The sequence below is a fragment of the Dromaius novaehollandiae genome, chromosome 1 (genome assembly GCF_036370855.1).
Source record: "Dromaius novaehollandiae isolate bDroNov1 chromosome 1, bDroNov1.hap1, whole genome shotgun sequence".
Taxonomy (NCBI): Eukaryota; Metazoa; Chordata; class Aves; order Casuariiformes; family Dromaiidae; genus Dromaius; species Dromaius novaehollandiae.
In genome coordinates this window covers 65,572,978-65,593,978 of record NC_088098.1, presented here as the reverse complement: position 1 = coordinate 65,593,978, position 21,001 = coordinate 65,572,978, and the positions used below count along the sequence as shown (strand labels likewise).

Sequence of the window (21,001 nt, the reverse complement as noted above, 5' to 3'; positions counted from 1 at the left end):
AAGACTCTGTCCTGCAGTGTTGGTCCACATTGGTTTAAATGGTCTTCTGGAAGGAGGCGTTTCCTTCCTTGGAGAGCAGTTTGAGTCAATATGGAGCAGGGAATGAAGACTGCAGGCCAAATCCTTGTACTGAATAAGAAGACAATGGGAAGTTACACAAAGCATTTTGATGTTCCCAGACTTGAGTCATGAACTGGTACTGAGCGTAATTCAGTGTGAATATACTGCTGGAGGCAAGTGTTTTTGCTGTATTAGCTCTTTTCACAAGTTCATTCCTCTTATTCTTCCTTGTAGATCCTATGGTTCCATTTTTTAAAATGTTGTTTATTTTTCTGAAGGTATTTAATTAAACTAGCAGTTTAAGGGTTAGTTCTATTTTTGGCATACAGAGCAGACTGAAATTTTAAGCAGATTTATTCTTTTCATAGCCTATCCTTTCTCGATGGGCAGGGCCCAACTTGAGGTTGGTGTCTGATCCTTAGTTGAGAAGACTCTATTAATATTCTACTCCTCTAGTCACAAGGAAAATTTCTCATATATTCTCACTTTTAACTCTCACTTTTAACTGTGCAGTAGCTAGGGGTTTAGTTTGGAAATTACAGAATCAGAAAATTGGGCTGAGAGGGACCTTATAAGCTGGTCTCTTCCTTTGTCCTGGGGCAGCTCATATATCCTAAACCTCTTCTAACAAAAGTTCATCTAACTTAATTTGAAAACCTCTAATCATAGAGATTCCACAGTCTCTTTAGGCAATCTGTTTCAGTCCTTTGCTATCTGGAGGACAGGTTTTATGCTCAGCTGATTTTGATTAATTCTTTGTTGTGCAGCAAAGCTTGAAAAGGAGACTGAACACAGGAATACGAGAGACAGAAAGTGGAACGGACATCCACATCAAGTCCAATTCCCTACTGTTAGAGGCAACCATGCCAGATAAAGTCTTTCCTGCATATGTACCAAGCACAATATTTAAACTAGTTGCACTTCTTCCCCTAAATGCTCAAATGAAATTCTGCCTGAGAACTTCCCCTTCCTCATAGTTAAGAATCTTCCTCTAAAGTAGAACTATGAAATCAGAAGAGCATTACAAAGCCTGTGAGATGAATTCCTGGGTATATAACGGGAGACAGTATTTTACAAAGTGTCAAAAGATGTGCTTGCTAAGAGACATAGCAAAATCTCAAATGTGAAAGGTAGTTCCCTCCTGAAAATTACAATCCCTTCTGAAACAGATGATGATACTTCTAATTTCCCAAGACTGTGTCCAAGATCTCACAGAAATATCCATCCTTCACAGGACAGCAAGAGATGCTCCTAATCTTCATGAGAACTACATCTGAGAAAGGAGAGTGACACTCAGCTCAGGATACAAGACAAAACTGTGATGCTTAAAGAATTCCTAGAAAGCATGGAAGAAGGAAGACGGGCTGGGTAGAAGGAAATCAAAACAAAGAAAACAAGAAAAACTAAGACTGAATTCAGTGGAATGGGAGAAGGAAGTTTTTCAGCTGGAGCTCTTAACTTCTGTGATCCCCTACATGTTTAACATGAAGGACAAGAATAACTGTCAGACATGGTGGTTCTCATCTTTACTAATATTATAACTGACATTTCAGTCTGTATCTGCCAAACCCAATGTATCAAGGCATCCATGAAGATATGAAATGGCACAAGGTACCTGTGTTTAGGTATCTGAATTCCACTTCTTGTAACACACCACTGAATTTACACTCCAAAGAACAAAGCCTCACATAATTTTAGATTATGTGAGGTCAGAATTTTTGTCCTTGTCTTGCACCAGCTGTGTCAAATCAGTTGGAAGAGCTTGCAGGTTACAGTCTTATGCCATGGTAAAACTCTACTAGCAGAATGCCATGGCCTTATAGACAGGACAATGCTTCCAGACAGGGCCTGCTGGGGTACTGGATATTATCAATGAAGTCTTAAATTCAAAATGAAAGTAATTCAAACCAGTATTGAGCCATAGCCCTCATGGAAGAAATATCTTTTTCCAAAGCCCATAACTCAAAATGAGTCATGCTCGATTAACTTCACTTGGGCCAGAGACTAATCATGAGATGCTATTTGTATTTTATTTTAGGAAAGTAAGAGAGAGCACTAGAATGACATTCAGCATGGAAACCATGTTATAGCCATAACATAGTGTATCTACTATAACTTAATAAAAACAAAGAACTAGGAACCTTCTCTACTAACAGGCTTTTGTTTGTTTGTTTGTTTGTTTTTATGTGTCTACTCTCCAGTGAGAAAAGGTATTAAATACATGTGAGACTCCAATCCAGAGAGCAACTGTCCAGCTCAGTTATTGATGGGGTGATAGATCAGAAAGTTTCACCTCCTCCTTCTCCTCACAGCTGCCCCACACACATGCACACACACACAGAGGCTGGGAAGCTCCAAACCTATAGCACCTACCTTGGGTTTGAAGGCGATTAATTTCAGGACCATCTCAACAGTGAAGAGGCCAGTGAAGAGCATGTTGAGGATATTCATGGCTTCCTTGAACATGCAGCTCTGACCGTAGTGCTGAAAAACAGTCATCCCAGCAGCAGTGTGAAGAATGAATGTACCAGCTACATATGATTCCACAGGGACCCTACTATTCTCCCTTGATGTCAAGGTTCTCTAAAGAAAACCCCAGCATGTTCCATTTTTTTCAGTTTATAATCCCTACCTCCCTTCACACACAAGCATTTCCATACCTCTAGTCATTTCTGCCATTTGGCTCTGGACTACTACTCTTTTTAAAAAAACTTTCTGAGTGGGGGGTTACTTGCACTTATCATTCCAGTTGAGGACTCATTATAAATTTGCATAATGGTACAAGACAGTCTCCAGTTGTGTTATCTCACCCTTCCCTAACACTCAGATTACTTTTTTGTTTGACTGCTGCTGTACAGTGAATGGGGGTTTCACTGAGCTGTTCATAATGATACCAAGCTCTTTCCCAAGTAATTACATCCAATTCAGGATCCTGCAATGTACATAAGCAGATCAAATCATATCTCTCCAACAAGCATTATCTTGCCTTTGTCAACTCTGAATTACATTTGCAATCATACTGCCCATTTGCTTAGCTTTATTAAGATCTAATGAAGTTACTCTTTGTCTTCTCTTGATTAATGGAAATAGGGTCTTCTGCAAATGTTGCCACCTCACTCTTCATTTCCCCTTTTCCAGATCATTATACTTGGGATTGATTGCATTGCCTTAGGTCATCTTCCAGTTCATATAATAAGGCCCTGTTCTGAGTTGCTTAACTTTGCCAAACTTTAACCACCTGGGCTGAATTTTCCTATTCTGAATTGGCTCAGGGTAATTTATTTAATCATTTAAATAAATAATTTAAATTTAATAAAGTGGCTTTTGTGTTTGCTATGGCATGTTTGCTGTCCCTTATGAAATTTGACACAAATCTGACCAAGCTATATGCCTTTCAGAAACCTGTACTTTTCTTAGGATGGATATAGACTTCATACACTCTTCAAAGATTCTGTCCTTCCTGTGTATTCACAAACTTCTCACGTCTTCTAGCTCCAAATGCCCTGTGCATGCACCACTATCACAGCAATTGAGCATGCTCCAAAGCTTCAGAGTGAACAAAATAGTCACTCTATACAGTTTCATGATAGCATGGTAGTAGATACTTCGGCTGAGAGCAGAGTGCTCTTTCTTGTGCTTGTGCTGCCTCACTCCTTTGTTGATACCTTAGGCCAGACAGAAGAGGAAGCCTTTTCAATAGGGAGAGGAAAGAGCTAGACCGGATGATGGGAAAGAAACAGGACAAGAAATCTGGTGAGACTGGACAGGAGGTACTGAGAGAAAATAAAGTGAAACTGAGTGGGAATGGAGACTTAGACTGGTAGTGAGTGACAGGAAACTGGGGCTATTTTTTATGGGAAGCCTGGAGCTGGGCACACTGGGACCAATCCAGTGGGATGCTAAGGTCAAAAAAGAAGTTGGTGTAGGAGGGGAAAGAATATGGCAGACTGGAGAAGGGCATGGGGAGTAGAACTCAGAGTAAGGGATGAAATAGAGACAGGAACAAAGTGTATTAAACAGTGGAATGGAAAGGGAGTGTGGCAGAGAGAGACTGGAAAGGAGGTCCATGGAGGGAAAACTGGAGTCTGTGCAATGAAGAGAAGGACTGGTTGAGGAATGGGGATCTGGGACTGTCTGGGCCACAGACTGAGGAAAGGAGTTCAGAGACAGATTGGACTGACTGGGCAAGGAGAAGAGATGGAGTTTAGGGAGGAGATTGATGGGCAGACTAGTTCTTCAACAGCCAGAGTGTAGAGGAGAATGAGGCTCAAGTGGCTGCAGAAAATGGGACTGGGGAGATGGGCTTAACAGATGAAATCTAAGACTGAATGAATACGGAAGGGGAGGTGAGAAAGGTCCTGGGCAGTGACAGATTGGAAGGAACAAGACAGAAAAGGACAGACTTGGGGAAATGTACAGAACAGCTTGTATCTACAAGGGCCTATTCCTTGACTGGAAAGAACTTAAACTTTACTTTTTGCAAGCTGGCCACTAAGTCAAGATTATGTCTCCTTCCCTTTTACTGTTGTTCCACTCTGCACATGTTAATCCACTACTGCTATTTGCTATTCTTGTAGATCCAGCAGCAAATGTTTGATCGCTAGATTCAGGTTAGATGTTTGGAAAACTTTCTCATAGTAAGAAAAATAAGTGCACTGGTTGCCTTAAAATAAGGCAACCAGTCATGTCACTAGTGAAGCAAGTTGGGCAAACATCTGTCAAGAAATGCTTTAGGTGGAGCTGATCCTGCCTTGAGGTGATGAGATACAAAACATGGCCTCTGGAGGTACTTTTTAGCCAAGTTTCTATGGGTCTTAAGACAGAATAAAAGAGATGTTAGGGATCACCTGCCTTCTCTCTCCATTTTCCTTATTCATCTTGTTTGTCCACATATTTGGTTTCTGGTTTTTTAATGCAGAAAAGAACAAAATGTAAACTTTAGATCTCAAGTCAATCGCAGTTCATGGCCTATTCCTACTTTTTAGAGAATACAGGTCAGAATTGAAAAATCACTTGTTCCTATAGTGGCCACTGAATTGGTCTGTGATGTAACTGTAGGATTTTTTGGTTGTTTTTGAACAGGATGAAAAGAATTGTTGAAAGTGTCACATATTAGTGGGAAGAGGAGGAGAGGCAGATTCATGATTCTAACTAAATGTCATCCAGAGTGAACATGGTACAACATCTTTTAGCATGCCCCTCTCCTTCAGTGCATGGTGTGAAAATGAAAGTTGGCCTCAAACTTTGCTGTTTCTATATTTTCCCCAGTAAGGTCTCATAACTCATCTCCTGTGAGGCTTCCTGCTTACATACTTACTTGCATGGCCAGGCAGATGGTGTTCAGCAGGATCAGAACGAACATCAGGTACTCAAAATAGGTGGAGTTCACCACATACCAGACTTTGTATTGGTACTGGTTTTTAGGGATGTACCTCCGCAGGGGCCGGGCCTTCAAGGCATATTCTACACACTGGCGCTGTGAAAGAGGCAGGGTAGATTTAAAAATCAAAAACAAAACACGTGGTTGGTCAGCTGCCTCCAAAAATAAAAAAGCAGTAACTTCAGGTTGCTTACTGAAATAATAATGCTTGGAAGAAGAATTTATTTTATATCATAATCTGAATGCATCTATTCTAACTATTAGAGAGATCCATATGTATTTACTTTGATCAGACAACATATTCACATTCATCTAATTAATGTCAGTGAACCAAATGATACAGCACACTTTAAAGTAGATGTTGGTCCTTTGTGAATCTTAAAGAGAGATTTTTTTTACCTGATCCCTGAAAGATGGCAGTGCAGCCAGCTTAGTGTTTTAGCTTGTTGGTAGTCCTTACATGTTCCTCTGTGGATGTATTTTCTCTCTTAAATGTTTATTGTCAAGTATTTCTTATCTTTGGTGGCAAAGAGTAGTTGTAAATTACCTGGTTTTTGTCCAGCTCACAGTTCTTGTATTCTTGTTCTCCTTGTTCCTGAAATGTGACGATGACGAAACCAACGAAGATGTTCATCATGAAGAAAGCAATGATGATGATGTAGATAATAAAGAAGATGGATATCTCAACCCTGTGATTATAGATGGGTCCCACATCCTCCATGTGGGAATCAATGGACCGGTACAGCAACCTGAAAGCAAACAGGAACCCAATGCAGAGAAAATCTGCAACTGTGATGAGGCCTTATAGGTGATAAGACTCAGATTTGCTATTTTTCTTCTAATTGTATCAGAATGTTTTCATTTGCAGATGTGCAGACTTTCACTGCTCTGAGTGTAAGCTTTTGCAAAAGAGAAGGCACAGCTCTTATTAACTTTATACATTTGAATCTGTTCAGAGGTGAAGTGTATTCATTGTTGAACAATTAAAAAGTTAGAACAGACACATTCCTTCATTTAACAGAAACACAAGATTCTGGGTTGCTGGGAACTGAGTTCTGTGAGGGAAGGGGATTTCAGTGCTTTTAATACTTATTAACACTGCAGTTGGCATCATCCAGTAATATAGCTCTGGGGCAACCCCATCATACCCTGCACACCTATGTCACACTGACAGGACAGAGCGGTGGAAGTCCTTGGCCCCTGTGGTACAGACAGTATAGCTTGGTGAAATATCCCATGTCTGCCCATACTGCAGAGACAGCACTGGTGCATTTCATACTAGTATGCTGGCTCCATGGGGAAACTTGCAACATCTAGCAGTCCTGGTAAGTCAGTATTAGTATCAGCATTAGTACCTACTGTAACGAATATAGCTATCAGTGCCACTACTGGAAATTGTTTCTTAAGACCTAGAGAGGTGTTGTGCACTGTTGACAAATACAGGAACAGCAATTCCTCCAGGCTCTTAGGAATTTACAAAGAAAGTATATAATACTATAGTGACTGCTGCTACTATTGCTACCTTTAATGCTCTAAACTTTTAAAAATATTCTGCATCTGAATTTCCTCTTTAGAAATGAATGAGGACATTTCTGGCATTGCACCCCAGCCCTTGCAGCCCAAGAAGCACTCACTCTGGCCAGCCTTCAAAGGTTGAGACAGTGAAGAGGGCCATCATGGCAGTCAAGACGTTGTCAAAGTCAAACTTGCTGTTCTCCCAGCTTCGGGGCTGGATCATTGGCTGGTTGACCTCACCATCCTTGTATGTAATGTAGTACCCCCTATGGTTGAAGAACAGATCAAAAACATGGGACAGTTGCACTTCCAGTGCCAGGTCCTGAGAGCAGGCAGCCAGTAAAAGGGGCTAACCGGAAAAGGTCAGACTCACCTGCATTCTGCTGCTGTCTGCTTGGAGCTATCAGTGCAGCTGTACAGTTTGCCCTTGAAGAAGAAGAAAGAAGAATGAAGCTTCCTTTCTTGGAAGGACTTTCCTTTCCTTTCCTTTCCTGGACTGTGCAAGGGTTAGGGCAGGTCATGCAGCAAGGAGACTGCATTTACTACTTGCTTAACTAACTATGAGTATGTTTACATGCTCTCCTGCACGCAGATGTGAGCAAACGGATTGAAAGTTGCCTGCATCTGGGTAGTTCTGAGCACAGGATTTCATCTGCCTGCACAGAACTTTTCTGTGTATGTCTCAGTGCATGTCCAGTGAGTGCTGCAGAATGCTAGCTGTTGGAAGGGTGATGAAGGGCAAAGAAATAAAACTAGACGGTAACAAGTGAATAAAGAACCTTCAGTGATCATCTGGCATGGCCCTTCCTCTGTAAGATGGGGGGTAGACAGAATCTGCAAGTCCAAATCCTTTACAACAGCCCCATTCACCTCCTTGGCACCAAGGTCATGCCACAAACTATTTGGGAAAGAAGAGAGTGGCCAATCTTACTGTTGGTTTCTTATGATTACGGATAAAACGCAGAAATTCTGCACGTGTCTTTCTTTCACAACAGAAGACTCCATCTCCCCTTATACAGGCTTCTTCATGCTATTCTTTCCACCCCAGAAGACAGCTCAGTGTGATGCATGAATGAATGAGTCCAATGGTTTTACCTTGAACAACTGAACTCCAATGCAGGCAAACATGAACTGCAGCAAAGTGGTGACAATCACAATATTTCCGATGGTTCGGATGGCGACAAACACACACTGGACCACATGCTGCAAATGGAAGATAGGAACAAGAGTAACTTGTAGGATTGTTCTGAGCTGCTCTGGCTAGGGGAGAAGCCCATGACTACAAAAACAAATAAAAGGATCTGATTTAACTATTACCATTAAGTAATGTTTCAGGAAAGAAAACTGACCCCTTACATTCTTCATTGTGCTTTAGAAGCAGGCAAAAAGGGAAAGGAAAACACCAGAGCTCAGATCTTTAACATCTCCAGCAACACATCCTTACCTAGCTGGGCACCCACCAGCCCACAGAGGGGAACTTAGCTAATAGTGCAAGGGTGGAAGAATTAAAGTAGGCTTGTGAGCCCACTTGTAACCCTAGCAAACTGCACCATTTGACCTTAATGGTGATCCTTAAAACAGCGCTTGAACTGTTGTGAAAGTCCTAGTTGATTGAAAAAAATTGACTTTATTGTTTACAGAATGCATTGGGACTCTTCTAACCTTTAGGCCTTTGGCTCTGTTGATGGCTCTCAGTGGTCTGAGCACTCTCAGAACACGTAGGATCTTCACCACATTGATAGCGCTGGACCTGGAGGAAAGTATCAAAAGGTTCGCTTTGAGAGATACAGTGATATGGCAGGGGGCATGCTATAAGGGGCAGGTGGATTTCACCCACTCATTCTCATCTGAAATCCTACACAGCCTTAGACTGTTTAGGGTACTTACAGAGTCAGCTCTTTGCTACCTGCTATGGCAGCTCAGGGCATTGAGTGATTGAGATCAGAACTCAAACCCATGTGCTTCAAAAGCAAATGCTGATTTTACTAACATAGACTCTTTTTAGCTGTTTGCAGTTTACTGCTTAGAGTTCACAGATGATCGTGGCTTTGATATTAGCTATGGGAAAATGTATATTCTTACTGATCGGTACAGTACCAAACATTTCATCCTTATATAAGAAACCCTTTAACATGAGTCAATATATGATGCAGACACATTAGCAATGCTAATGACGTGTACAAAGAAAATATATTTTATCCTTGCAATTTTAAATATGTTTGAAAAATGTGTATGGAGGAGACCTGCCATTCTAGGCCTTTTACAAAAGACTGTGACGGAGGTGAGGAAACCACTCTACAAGGTTTTCTATGTAGGTCTTGCTTCCTGATCCATGCAGGCTCAAGACACATTTGCCTGGTGTTCACTATCCCTGTTGTATTAATGAAGGGAACGGAACATGGGCAGTCTTTTTAAGCAGGGCAAGCTGCCAAATACTCTGTAGATATCTAATGGAAACTGTGCCAAGATGTAGTCATCACATGTAATTTTAAGATAAGGCTCAAAGAAGCACTCTGCCGAAATGTTAATAGAAGAAAGGAAACTCCAGGTGACTGGCATTTAAAGGTATACCATCCAGCTGGGTTTGATCCTGCAATGTATTGGCCTCTGATTCAGCAAATGAATTAAGAGTGTACATAACTTTAAGGATGTGGAAACTCCCACTGAATTAATTAGGGTTACTTATGTGCTTAATTTCAAGTTCAGAACAGAACTGTCTGCTGCAACAGGGCCACAGCTCTCTGCATTTTCAAGGACTGAAACCCTGACCAAGAATTTTCTCCATGCTGTATGACATGAGGCCCTCCTACTGATTTTGGGAATAAGCTTCTTTTGCTAACAGATGAGGAGCCTAGTTAGGTCTGTAAGAACAAAACAGCAGGCCAAGATGAGCACTGAGCCATTCTTAAGACCTTGACTGAAGGCCAAATGAACCTGATAAATCCTTCTGCTTGACTTAGTGAGCTCTGGAATATATCATACCTGAGCTGCTAATCCATAATGGGAACAACTGGGAGCTGATTTCTTATCAGGTGTGCTGTTATCACTTTGGAAACTCCTTATCTGATGCATAGAGTTCTACATAGTCAAGTAAATTTATAAACGTATTAAGCAATTTATCAGATCAACCAATACAAAGTGGAAGCAACAGAAGCAGGAGCAACTGACACTGCCTCCACTGCTCTGAGGATTCTTACACAGCTCTTCAAGCGCTTGGTAATATTTCACTGACCAAGACTCTTAGGGAGTAGCAAAATGTTATCATAACCTGAGGACAGAGAGCTCTGAGAGGAAACAGTTAAGTCTCTTAACTGTCCTGAACTGATACAGGAACTCAGATCTTGGAACAAAGCTGAGTGTCATGATTCCCAATGGACCAAGTTTCTTGTTCTCATTTGCTCTTTCTGAGAGATCTGGGTCATCGGTGTAGTATAGGCCAATTATTATCTCCCCTCACAAGGATGAATTCTAATGTCTCCTGAATCATCTGGGAAGAATACTTTCAGGCTCACAAGAAAAATCCTGCCCAGATAAGACAATGAGACTGAGGTATTATCTCCCATCCCAATCCTACTATCCAGAAAAATCAACCAGTTGAAAATAGCTCACTCACTGGATCCCAAAGGAGATGAGAGAAACGCTGACCACCAGCAGGTCTAAGATGTTGAAATAGTTCCTGCAGAAGGAGCCTTTATGGAGGAAAGCCCCGTAAGCGGTCATCTGCAGGGAGGCACACAAAGACAAAAACATACTTTGCCATTAGCATCTGTTCAGAAACCAAGCCTAACTGGTTGTGCTCAGAATGTACATTTGGGGAGGGGCAGTATTTCTAACATAGCAGACAATTTACCCCCAGATCCCAAAGGAGAAGTTGAAAAAGAAAGAGTGAAGAAGACAGTAGCATAACTGTGAGAGAACTAACTAGGGAAAGCCAATGTTAGGTTCAGTGAGGAAAAGGGTGCTCTTATGGTCTCTCTGGTCCTTTTTTCTCTGCACTTCCAGTGCCTAGAATACGTAACACTCAGAATCAGCAAAGCAGCATAATGACTGTTTGCAAAAACTACTCTTTGCAATCATACACTTTTCCCTTTATCCTCAGTGGCAGAGGACACTTGGGAGTACTGTATTATATAAAGGCCTCCTTGGCTAAATCAAATAAAAATATGAAATAAAAAGGACTCTTCTGTGATGTTTTTCAGAGCTTAAACCAGCTGCAATGGACAGTTGAGCCTTCTTCCCTCTGAGCAAGAAAAAACAGAGTCCCTCATGGATTTCATGCTTAGGAGTACAGCTTAAGCAACAGGAGGAATTCCTGTTCTCTTCAGTTTGCTCCTTCTGTTCAGCTCAATTGTGTTCAGTCAGTTCTCCCTCCCTCATCCAGTTTCCTCTGTCTTTATTCTACAAAAGAAGCAGTTGCATTTTCCCTTGATTTTTCTTTGCAAAGCCCAAGGTAAGATTCCTTGAGACAGAGAGGCCTCTTCGTGGAGGTAATCATTATGAGCACCACACACTGCAGAATGGAAACTAGTGTTTACATTTTTTTGCAAGAGATTCTCTGTCCTGCTTGGTGTGCTCTGCTGAAGGGGATGTCACAGGTCCAGAACTGGATTAAGTGACAGCGGAAATGGAAGCAGGTCTCAGTCACCATGTCAGACCTAAACTCTTCTGAACTCAGGAAAGCCAAGGTCCAGACTTTCAATTTTAGGCTGAACTCTATTTCAGAATATGAATAGATATGTCTGGCATGTCAATATCTCAAAGAGGATGAGGTGATAAGGGTATTTGTACCACCTACCTTAGCCTTGGTGAGTGATCTGATGCAGCTGCTTTGAGCACTCCTCAAACCCACAATTGCTAATCTTACTCCATTACCTGCATTAGGAACACTGGCTTCTAAATTTGGTCCTCTGCATCTCATCTAAGTTGGATGCCTAAAGTAACTTGAAGCAGACACCATGAGACTATTCCTCAATGACTTGCTCTAGTCAGACTCTCCCAACTAGAAGTATGAACCAAAAGTTCAAATTGGAATTCTCTGGTTCCTAATAGCTCAAGATGGCATACCTGCTGGTGGCTCCCAGCCATGTCATCCTGTGACAACTTTAGTGAGAGTGGAAGAGCACACGATGTATCAGATTACTTTTTTCACCAAACATCCATGACATCAGGGAACCAACTATCCATCAGTCAGACAGAACTTAGAAGGGGAGGAAGTATAAACTCTGGTCCTGGTTTAGAATTTATACTTATAGACACATTTGATTGGGGAAGGGAGGGAAGTTCTTGCCATAACAAAGTTGGTAAAAATGCCCTTTAGTGGTAATGTTTTGTATGGCAATCTTGAAAGAAAGGAGACACCATTGAAATCAGGAGGGGAATTCTGTTGAGTTTAAGTTCTATACAAACTGTGGTTCTCTCGTGTGTTGAGAGATTTTGTTATCTTAGGAGAGGCTCTCACAGAGTGTACAATCTATGCCAGCCTTCCACCTGGGGCATTGAACAAAGCTCTTAGAATGCTATTTAAAACTAAATCATAATTATCTTCAATGGCATGTTCAAATCACTGCTAAGGTAGTCACCTTGCTAACATTCATCAGACTCCATCATGTCAGTGTGAGGCTTGCATGTGCCATCAGCAACACTGAGGTAGGTGAAGCTTGTTTCTCCACTGTCTCAAACATCATATAATCATTTATCCTTTTGCTCATCATTTACACCATCTTTGCTCTTGTGCAAAAGATCGTGCACAAGGCAAGGCATCAGAGAAAGAGGCTCTGAGAAACAAGCCCTTGTGAGGCAGAGACTGACAGTATAAGAACAGAAGAATTTCTTAAATGTCTGTAGTCCTTGCACTCCTCTCCCATGTGGCCCTGGAGAAAATTCAGAGGTGGTGTCGTATAGTCACTGAAGTTAATGGGGGAGTTTTGCCAATAATATCAAGGAAGCTCAGAAATAGGTACTATGCGATACATTCCTGTGATGAAAACAGAGAAATACACCAGCTGATTAGTTACATTCTGCTCCCACTGATAGGAAAGTTACAGTTTGCTTCAGTGGGAGCAGAGTTGCTACTGTAAATTCAAATAGGTGGGAAGGTGCCTTGATGTAGAAACCTAAGCCTTAGACTACAGCTTTGGTTTTAAATATTCCTGCTGCTGAGATGCGTGCCTTGTTGATAGACCATTTGGTGTGTGTATGTTTGGATTGATTGTGGAAACATGGATGCACACTGGATTGAACATGACAGCAGAATACTTGCATTGCTTTGGAGAGCATTCTGGCTCAGGTGCTTTAAAGTAATATCAAAAGAATGCCTCTCTACAAAACCATGCAGGGGTCTCCCTGCTTGCCAGCCTCCAGTTTGGATACTGTTATTAGGGACCTGAGCTGAAAGATCAGAGCAACTCTAAGGAAAATGCTGCTGACTGCCAGCGCTTAGAATCATCTTGCTGAGAAAAAGATCAAGCTGCCAAATGAACCCAGCATTTGGAAATCCAGAACTTTGCTCAATTACTGTTATTTAAATTATTAGCCTAATATTTGGGGAAAATAAGAGTCAAGAACAAGGTAGCCTATTTTTATTTGCTTCCCAGCTGAACCATTCTCCTGAACATCTCCTTTGGTACAGAGCATGTTCCTGGGAAATCTGAAGCCAGGTTTCAACCAGGTGGCTCAGTAATTTTCATTCTCAGCTACAGTCATTCATGTTTCAGCGATCTGTACTCTCAGTTCCCTCGCCACACCTAAAAATTGAGTTTCTGCATTGAGCTCCCTGGTGGAACTGTTTCTTCTCTCCCATTCAGCTGTGCACACTGTAATCTTACGTAAGTCATTGGCTTCCTCTGGCCCAGTGTCATGACTTGTGCAGAACTAATACCTTCTCTTTGGGTTGTAATATGCAGAAGAGGAAGTGCATGTGCTCAGGGCTCTTTGTACAGCAAAAAAAGCCTGTTTTGGAAAGACTGGCCAGGATGAAGAGAGCAAATTTCTAGGGTGTTGGCCTTTTTCTTGGTCTTCTCTAACTTTTCCCAATCCATCCTTTCATTGTGATCCCCCCAAAAAGCATTGTGCTGATACTGGCTGACTACAAGTTTGAATATCAAAATCTCACAGAAGACTTCTTACACAACTACCAAAAGGATAAAATCAAAAGATAAACAATCCCGTGTGTAGAGATAATACTGGGGTTTAAAGTGATACAAGAAAAAAAGTGAGAGAGCGAGAGAGAGAGAGAAAGAGAGAAAGAAGAAAGGAAGAAGTGTATTGCTCAGATTCGTTACCTTAAGAATAATTTCTAATGTAAAGATACTAGTGAAGACATAGTCTGCATTGCCTAGGATCTGAAAAATAAGCACAATTGGGTTAGTGGTATTGAGCGTGACCCAGGAACAAACAGGCGTGTGTGTTAGCAACAGATAGTGGCAGAAAACTAGTAAGCTTGTGATCAAGTAATGGTAGAGAAGATGGGCACTTTACCTTCAGAGCAATTTCAATGGTGAAAATGACAGTAAAAACTATATCAAAATAAAAGAGAATCTGTAAAAACAAAAGGGAATAGGAATGGGGAGGGTATATCAGTGACTGACCACTGGAATGCAAAATCACAATTCAAAATCAAATACACAAGCCTCTTAACAAGGGGACAAAGAGGAAAATATAGGAATTGGTTTTGTAATGATGTCCTGTTGAATGCAGTGAAAGTCTCGGTACAGGAGACAAGAAGCACATTAAATGATAATCTCTTCTGAGTTATAATCCCATGAGGGCTTTGGAGGCAAAACAAGTTCTTGGTTGTTGTACGATTTTTTTTCTCTCTCTCTTTTTTTATTTGTATCTGATAAAGAACAGACAATTCAAGGGTTTTCCCAAATAGATTTCCAAACTGAGAATACAAGAATGTCTAGTCTCTCAGTGGAAACATGCAATTCCTTCTTATTAATTTCAGGCTTGTTCTGTGACTTTTGCAAAGGAAGAAAAACAAATTGCAAATTGATGCACAGGGGCTGCTCTAGCTCTTCTTTTTCTTTCCTATCCTAACTTGCCCTGAATTAGGATGAATAACAAATATGCACTGTGCCAATTGAGCAGAATCACAACTTTTATCTTGGAGCCATAATTTGTTCATCCACTAGAGATGCCTACCTTAGATTTTGCATTTTTCCATTGGCATTCTGGGGAACAGGCAAGCTGAAAAACTCAACAGTTCCATGAACTTAGACTCCATAGTGGGCTTAACAGTTACACACAGCAGGCCACAAAATATGGCCACAGAAGGCAACAGCAAGCCTGAAAGTGTAACTTGACTTTCAAAGTAGCAGCATTGTCTTTTACTGCAGACCAATTTACATCCCCCAGAAGCAAAAGGGAACTTTACTACCGACTAATGGGACCAGAATTGGAATCTTTTTTCCAGTATATTCCAATATCACAAATCCTTTTTGTTTTAACTACACTGCAAACGGTGAAAATCAAAAGTATTGTTCCACTGAATTACTGTCCTCTTAGCTTAACCAAGTCATAAACTGAATAATCATTATTTAGAAGCAGTAGAAACCTGGTCATTTGTTGAATTTGAGCCTTTACTGCTAAAACACTAATAAACATACAGCAATAAACTCTTCTCCACCACCAGAAAGATGTTATGCATCCCACAGGCCTTTACTGTATCGGGATGCTCTTGTCCTAACCCACACTTACAGGTTTACAGAGAGTGGCTAGATTCTTACAGATTGTTATGCCATGGGCAATGAGAGCGCTATTGCAAACTGTAGTGTTCTTTTAGATTGCACCATTTAAGCATGACCCAAATCCATCTCAATTTGCAGTCACTGAAGATCAAGTAGAGACATGTATCACTTACTGTGACTGTATAACTTAAAATACTTTGCATCACTCCACTGACATAAACTTGATTAAAGTGGATGATTAAGCTGGATCTGCAGCTGTTTTACATCACCAGTGCATGGCAAAGCAGCTAGACCATACTGGTCTAGAATGTGGCCCCAAAGTTGCAGCTAGCAAAGATCTCCTGTTTAGATGAAATCATGCCTGCTGGAAATGACCACAGATCACCTGTGCAGGCAATATTATTTACCAGCAGGCATGTTTATTATCATCTAAATAAGTATTTAATCCAGAATAAATTAAAATGAAAGGGCACCCTGCCAGAATGCAAATAGAGGAACATTGTGAGCATATAAAATTGTAGGTCTTGCTTGGGTTTTGAAGCTGTTTGATTGGATTGGAGAGACACTTCCACAGACCACCTGCCCGAGCTCTGTACAACACAGGAAAGATGCAGTCTCTATCCCAACCCAGGAAAGAAGACTGCTTCTTTCCAAAGCTCTTTGCTAGCCCTTGCTGGAGGAGGATCTCTCCTTTCCTGTCTTCCTGCTCTGGGATGGTTTGTGTTAACAGCAGAAACTAGTCTGCAAAAGTCCATGTGAACAGGTTAACGCCTGATTATGTTGTCTCAGAGCAAGGGCGGGGGCAGTTAGTTTGCTTGCACCTTTATTTCCTTCCCTCCCAGCCCTCTGAGTGGGCACAGGGCAGGACACAATCTTAGTGTTCTACCGTCAAGGCGTAAAGGCAGTTCACATTTGCAACCCAAACATCTTGTCAGTGTCCCCTTGTTTGATAAATTTTAAACATCTGTACCTGCAAAAATTAAACACAGATTTTCATGCAACATCAGTGGGTTTAAATAGCCAAAACAACACTTTATCCCAAACCTCCAGCTCTTTATCCAGGACAACTAGCTTTGACTTTTCTTTCTCATTTAAATCTCTCTGCAATATACTGTTCAACAGCTTCTGTGGCATGTCAGAAGTCCATATGCCAGCTGACATCATTCTCCAATGCTAAGACTGACATACATTTAGCTCTGTATGGTGGACACACTCAGCTATGTGCAAGTGGGTCATTGGTGGCACAGGTTTCATTGTGTTATTTAGCACCCTCTTTCAGGATAAAATGCAAAGCAGCTCTGGGATAAGCTCAGGAATAAACCTCCATTATCATCTTCTCTGGCATATGCATATACGGGCCAGGATATTTCAGGGGAGGCAGAACACTGAGCATTTAATAATAAACAATAAATAAATTGACCCACTGTTCAAATCTATCAAGCTCTTCCAGCATTCAAGCAGAAAGATGCCTAAATGCTGCTGCAGACAGCAGAGATCAGAAGTGTCACATATGACTGCTGACACTTCTGATTTCTACAGTGACCCCAGATTAATGGAAACAACCACTGGCAGACTTAGGAGACCACTGAACATTTCAAAAGGCTAATAGGAATGGCCAGAAAAGAAGGACAGAATGCACCTCAGTGCTGAATGCCTTCCTCTCCTTCCTCCAGCCTGGCCAAGAGAGGAGCATGGCATATTTTCCAAGGATTACCTCAAATTTACTTTGCAGCTTGTGTTCAAACAGTGTGATTCTAACCTTAACGACACCGACTTCCCCCAGAGTGACTGCACCAAACTCAAGAATGTTACTCCTGATTTATACCAATGCAAGCAAAGTAAGAATCAGACCCTGTGTTTTTAGCTGTAAAGCAAGCATGTGGCAGGACAGCAGATGTTCCAAAGGGAACTTGCAAATCGCAAGAATGAGAATGATCTGAACCCCAACCAGTGTTTCTACACCCCATCTTTAATGCCTCAAATCCCAAGAAATAGTAATTTTGCTTCAGTCTCCTGTCCTTTCTTCCCCAACAGATGCTTATGAAATGAACTAGGGGCCAAATTCTGCCCTGACTCACGCCCCCTGTAAAGCCCAGTGATTTCACATTCACAAAGCCTACAAAAGGCACAAATCAGGGCAGAAAGTCACTCCAGAAGCCTCTGATGCAGTCTTTTCTGCCTTTCCTGGCTTTGGCTCATGATCTGCTTGTAACACACTCTTAACACACTGCAAGGGAAGGGGAATGGGAAGCATACTTGGTTCCTAAAGGAGAGATGTCGGACAGGGTCCTCAGCTGCCAGGGAGATGCTGCTGAGCAAGATGAAAAATAGGATCAGGTTGGTGAAAATGTTATCATTAACGATTCGATGGCAGTGGACACGAAACCTGCAAGAGAGAGGAGAGGCACAACTTTATCTCTCAGAGAAAGGCAAGACATGGGAAACATCCTCCCCCTCCTCTTTTGCCAGCAGGATGGGACCTGGAGGACTGCTCTGCAGAGCAGACTCACTCTGCCCCAGCAGCAGGGAAAATCATGGCCCAGGCAGCTGTGCTTGGACCTGCTGGGTGCTGGGCTCCCTTGGATCTCCATATGATGAAATGATGCACAAGGTGTGATAGGCTGCCTGCAAGACTCACATTTGGTGCATTTGAAAGGATAACAGCCAGCGTCTCCCAGCAGAGCCTTTTGTGATTTAGATGTGGTCTAAAACCCGCCAACCTGAAATCACATCACTTGCTTTCATTCATCGTGAACTAATTAGGGGAAAGCAGCAGAAACTGCTGGCTTTGGAGTGGCTACTGTCTTTCTGAGCTGAGACTGGACTGTCACTGGGCAGGAGCCATGGAGGAATCTACCTGCTACCAGGGCAAAAAACCCAGCAAAATGAATGTAAGGCAGGCTGACTTCTGGAAAGGGCTTCTGGGAGGACAACATCATGCCAAGCAGGGGGTCTGCTAAAGTTCAGCCTAATTTAAAGTGCTCGTTGCTCTTAGCAGGAAACCAGCACAGATAAGTAGCAGTCTCCCATCAAATGGCAGTGTGCTTACTTGACACCATTAAAGCACCTTCCATACAATATCAGAGTATGAGGAGTTAAGCCTCATAACAGTCCTATGCATAATTCTAGAGGCACTTCATTAGTCTATTTAGCACTACTTTTGGCTGTTCAGCCTCCAAGTCCCTGTTATACCAATTTTACAGAGGACTGTAGAGGTTAATTAACCTCTTCAACAAGCAACAGTGGGTGGGTGGCAAAGCTGACATTACAGTTCAGGAGTCCCAATCATCATCAGTCCCTCCCTGTTACACACATACGAAAGGAGGAGTGGAACAAGCCCTGCTGTGGAAAGACTGGTTCTAAATTCCGTTTTGTTGTTACAGTTCTGCCTTACTTCGGGGCTGTATTTGTAAGCATAGTCCCCAGAAAGAGGTTGGGACACATGGAATCACACAGAGCATTGGGCAATGAACTCACTTCTGCACCCTGGAAAGATATATGAATTCCTTTCCGTGACAGCTCAACCGTCCACCCACAGTACTTGTCTCACACATTTGTATTGAGAAGAGAGGTGGGGCAACATGAAACCACACTGCCAGCAGGAGCCTGAGGGAAGACTGTGAGAGAAGAATTACTCTCCTCAGCCTGCCCTGGGAGCTCTGGACTCTCCCCTTCCCTGTTCTGTTTCCTGCATGCTCACTCTTGAAGGGTAGGAATATGCAGAGACACAGGAACTTTCTACTGGGAGTAGATTCTGAGCAGTCATTAGGACAAGGGGTCCTCATGCTTGACCGACTGCCTGATGGCTTGTTTGAATTTGGACCCGTGCATGTTGGAGAATTCCAATTGCTGACTTGCTTCAGAGTCCCTTATTTCCAAAGCTTTTGTGATTTGTATTTTCAATCAGCCTTGCAGGTGCCCTGAACTCTCACTGAACAGGCATATTGTCAGAGGGCTCCCTACAGTCAGGCTTTCATGGAGATTTCATGCCAGGGCCTTTGAAGGAAAGACTGGTAAAAGGAGGCCTCTGGTATGAACTGCTGGAAGGCAGCTCCACAGCATATAACCTTTGGGATCCAGGGTTAAAGGGGTACCTGTCTCCTTCTCCTGGTGCCAGCAGAGCAGCCTCCTAAATACCTGTTGTTAGGACTGAAGATGAAAAATGCGCTGGCATCAGGCATGGGCACAGCCTTTTCCTTGAGATGCAGCTCCGACATCGGGCGAGGCCGAGGGCCAACAGGCATCTCAGGTTCTTCCTCATCTTCCTCTCCTGCAAGCAGCATTTTTATCTTTTAATAACCCATTCTAGAATTCTGATGTATTTGTCTCTATCAGAACTACAGCTACACACTTAGGATCATGAAAATAGGAAGACGCATGCTCAAGGTTCCTTGTCTACTTCCCTTCTCCAAGGCAGCATCTTCCCAGCATCTCCCCAGCACCCTTCCTGGCACACATTGATCTATTCTGTCTGTAAAACCATCAATGCTGGTAAGTCCACAACCTCCTCATAATGGTCTCTTCAGATGGTTCACTGTCCCTTCTACAAAAAAGCTTCTTCTCATGACTAACTTGAATTCTTCTTGCTGCAGTCTAAATCCATTAACTATTGTCTTATTTTCCATAGACACAGAAAAGAGATAATTCCTCTCTCCTTTCAGCAGAATTTTATATATATGAGGTATGTTGTTACGTCTCTGCTAGGTTTTCTGGTTCCTAGAGTAAAACAAAAGCAGTCTTTCCTGATGTGCTGTGTTCCCTAGACCTCTGATCATTTTTGCTGCTTTCCTTTAGATTTTCTCCCATTTTCTCCCACAACTTTCTTGCAGTACCTGCTGTTTAGGTCCTACTAGTGCTGAGGGGAACTAGATTATTTCTTATATTTTATAATACTATTTTCCTGTTTGAATGTCCTTTTTGGCACTTTTTTCATCACATTCTGACATTATTTTGCCATCAGTTTCTGATCTGTGTAAGGCACAGATCCTTTTTGGCAGAACTGCTGCTGAGCCTGTCATTCCCCACTTTGCGTTTGTGCTACTGACTGTTCCCAAGAGTGGCATTTTGAACTCATCCTTATTGAACTGCATCTTATTTTCCTCAGAGCATTCCTCCAGTTTACCAAGATCTCCTTTTCTCCTCTTCCTCTGTGAGAGCTCTGCATGGAGCCACTGCCACATTTGGGGTTGCACCTGGATGTGGGGTTTGCTCTGTATGCTACAGAGCAAACATGGAGGGTAGACACTTTGTCTTACAACAATCAGAAATTCTTAAAATTGTCACTTTTTGGAATTCAGAAGAGAGAAGAATGAAAGGGCAGGTGACAAAGCTAAGACTTTTGAACCAGATGCCTATGAAG

General features: G+C 42.1%; 1 protein-coding gene across 9 annotated transcripts in view; it reads right to left on the bottom strand.

Moving 5' to 3' along the window:
- LOC112993380 (voltage-dependent L-type calcium channel subunit alpha-1C) overlaps positions 1 to 21,001 on the bottom strand; it is a 416,350-nt gene that overhangs the window by 74,738 nt on the left and 320,611 nt on the right. For 7 of the 9 annotated variants that reach the window (XM_064515158.1, XM_064515173.1, XM_064515116.1 and 4 more), the window contains 11 exons: positions 19,780 to 19,912; positions 17,899 to 18,028; positions 14,432 to 14,491; positions 10,569 to 10,675; positions 8,618 to 8,705; positions 8,051 to 8,158; positions 7,329 to 7,381; positions 7,075 to 7,221; positions 5,988 to 6,189; positions 5,378 to 5,536; positions 2,434 to 2,544 (listed from right to left, as the gene is read on the bottom strand). In XM_064515158.1, coding sequence (XP_064371228.1) covers positions 2,434 to 2,544; positions 5,378 to 5,536; positions 5,988 to 6,189; positions 7,075 to 7,221; positions 7,329 to 7,381; positions 8,051 to 8,158; positions 8,618 to 8,705; positions 10,569 to 10,675; positions 14,432 to 14,491; positions 17,899 to 18,028; positions 19,780 to 19,912 — 1,298 coding nt within the window. Of the gene's footprint in view, positions 1 to 2,433; positions 2,545 to 5,377; positions 5,537 to 5,987; positions 6,190 to 7,074; positions 7,222 to 7,328; positions 7,382 to 8,050; positions 8,159 to 8,617; positions 8,706 to 10,568; positions 10,676 to 14,235; positions 14,296 to 14,431; positions 14,492 to 17,898; positions 18,029 to 19,779; positions 19,913 to 21,001 lie in introns of all 9 variants that reach the window. The other 2 variants (XM_064515150.1, XM_064515125.1) reach the window with 1 other exon arrangement.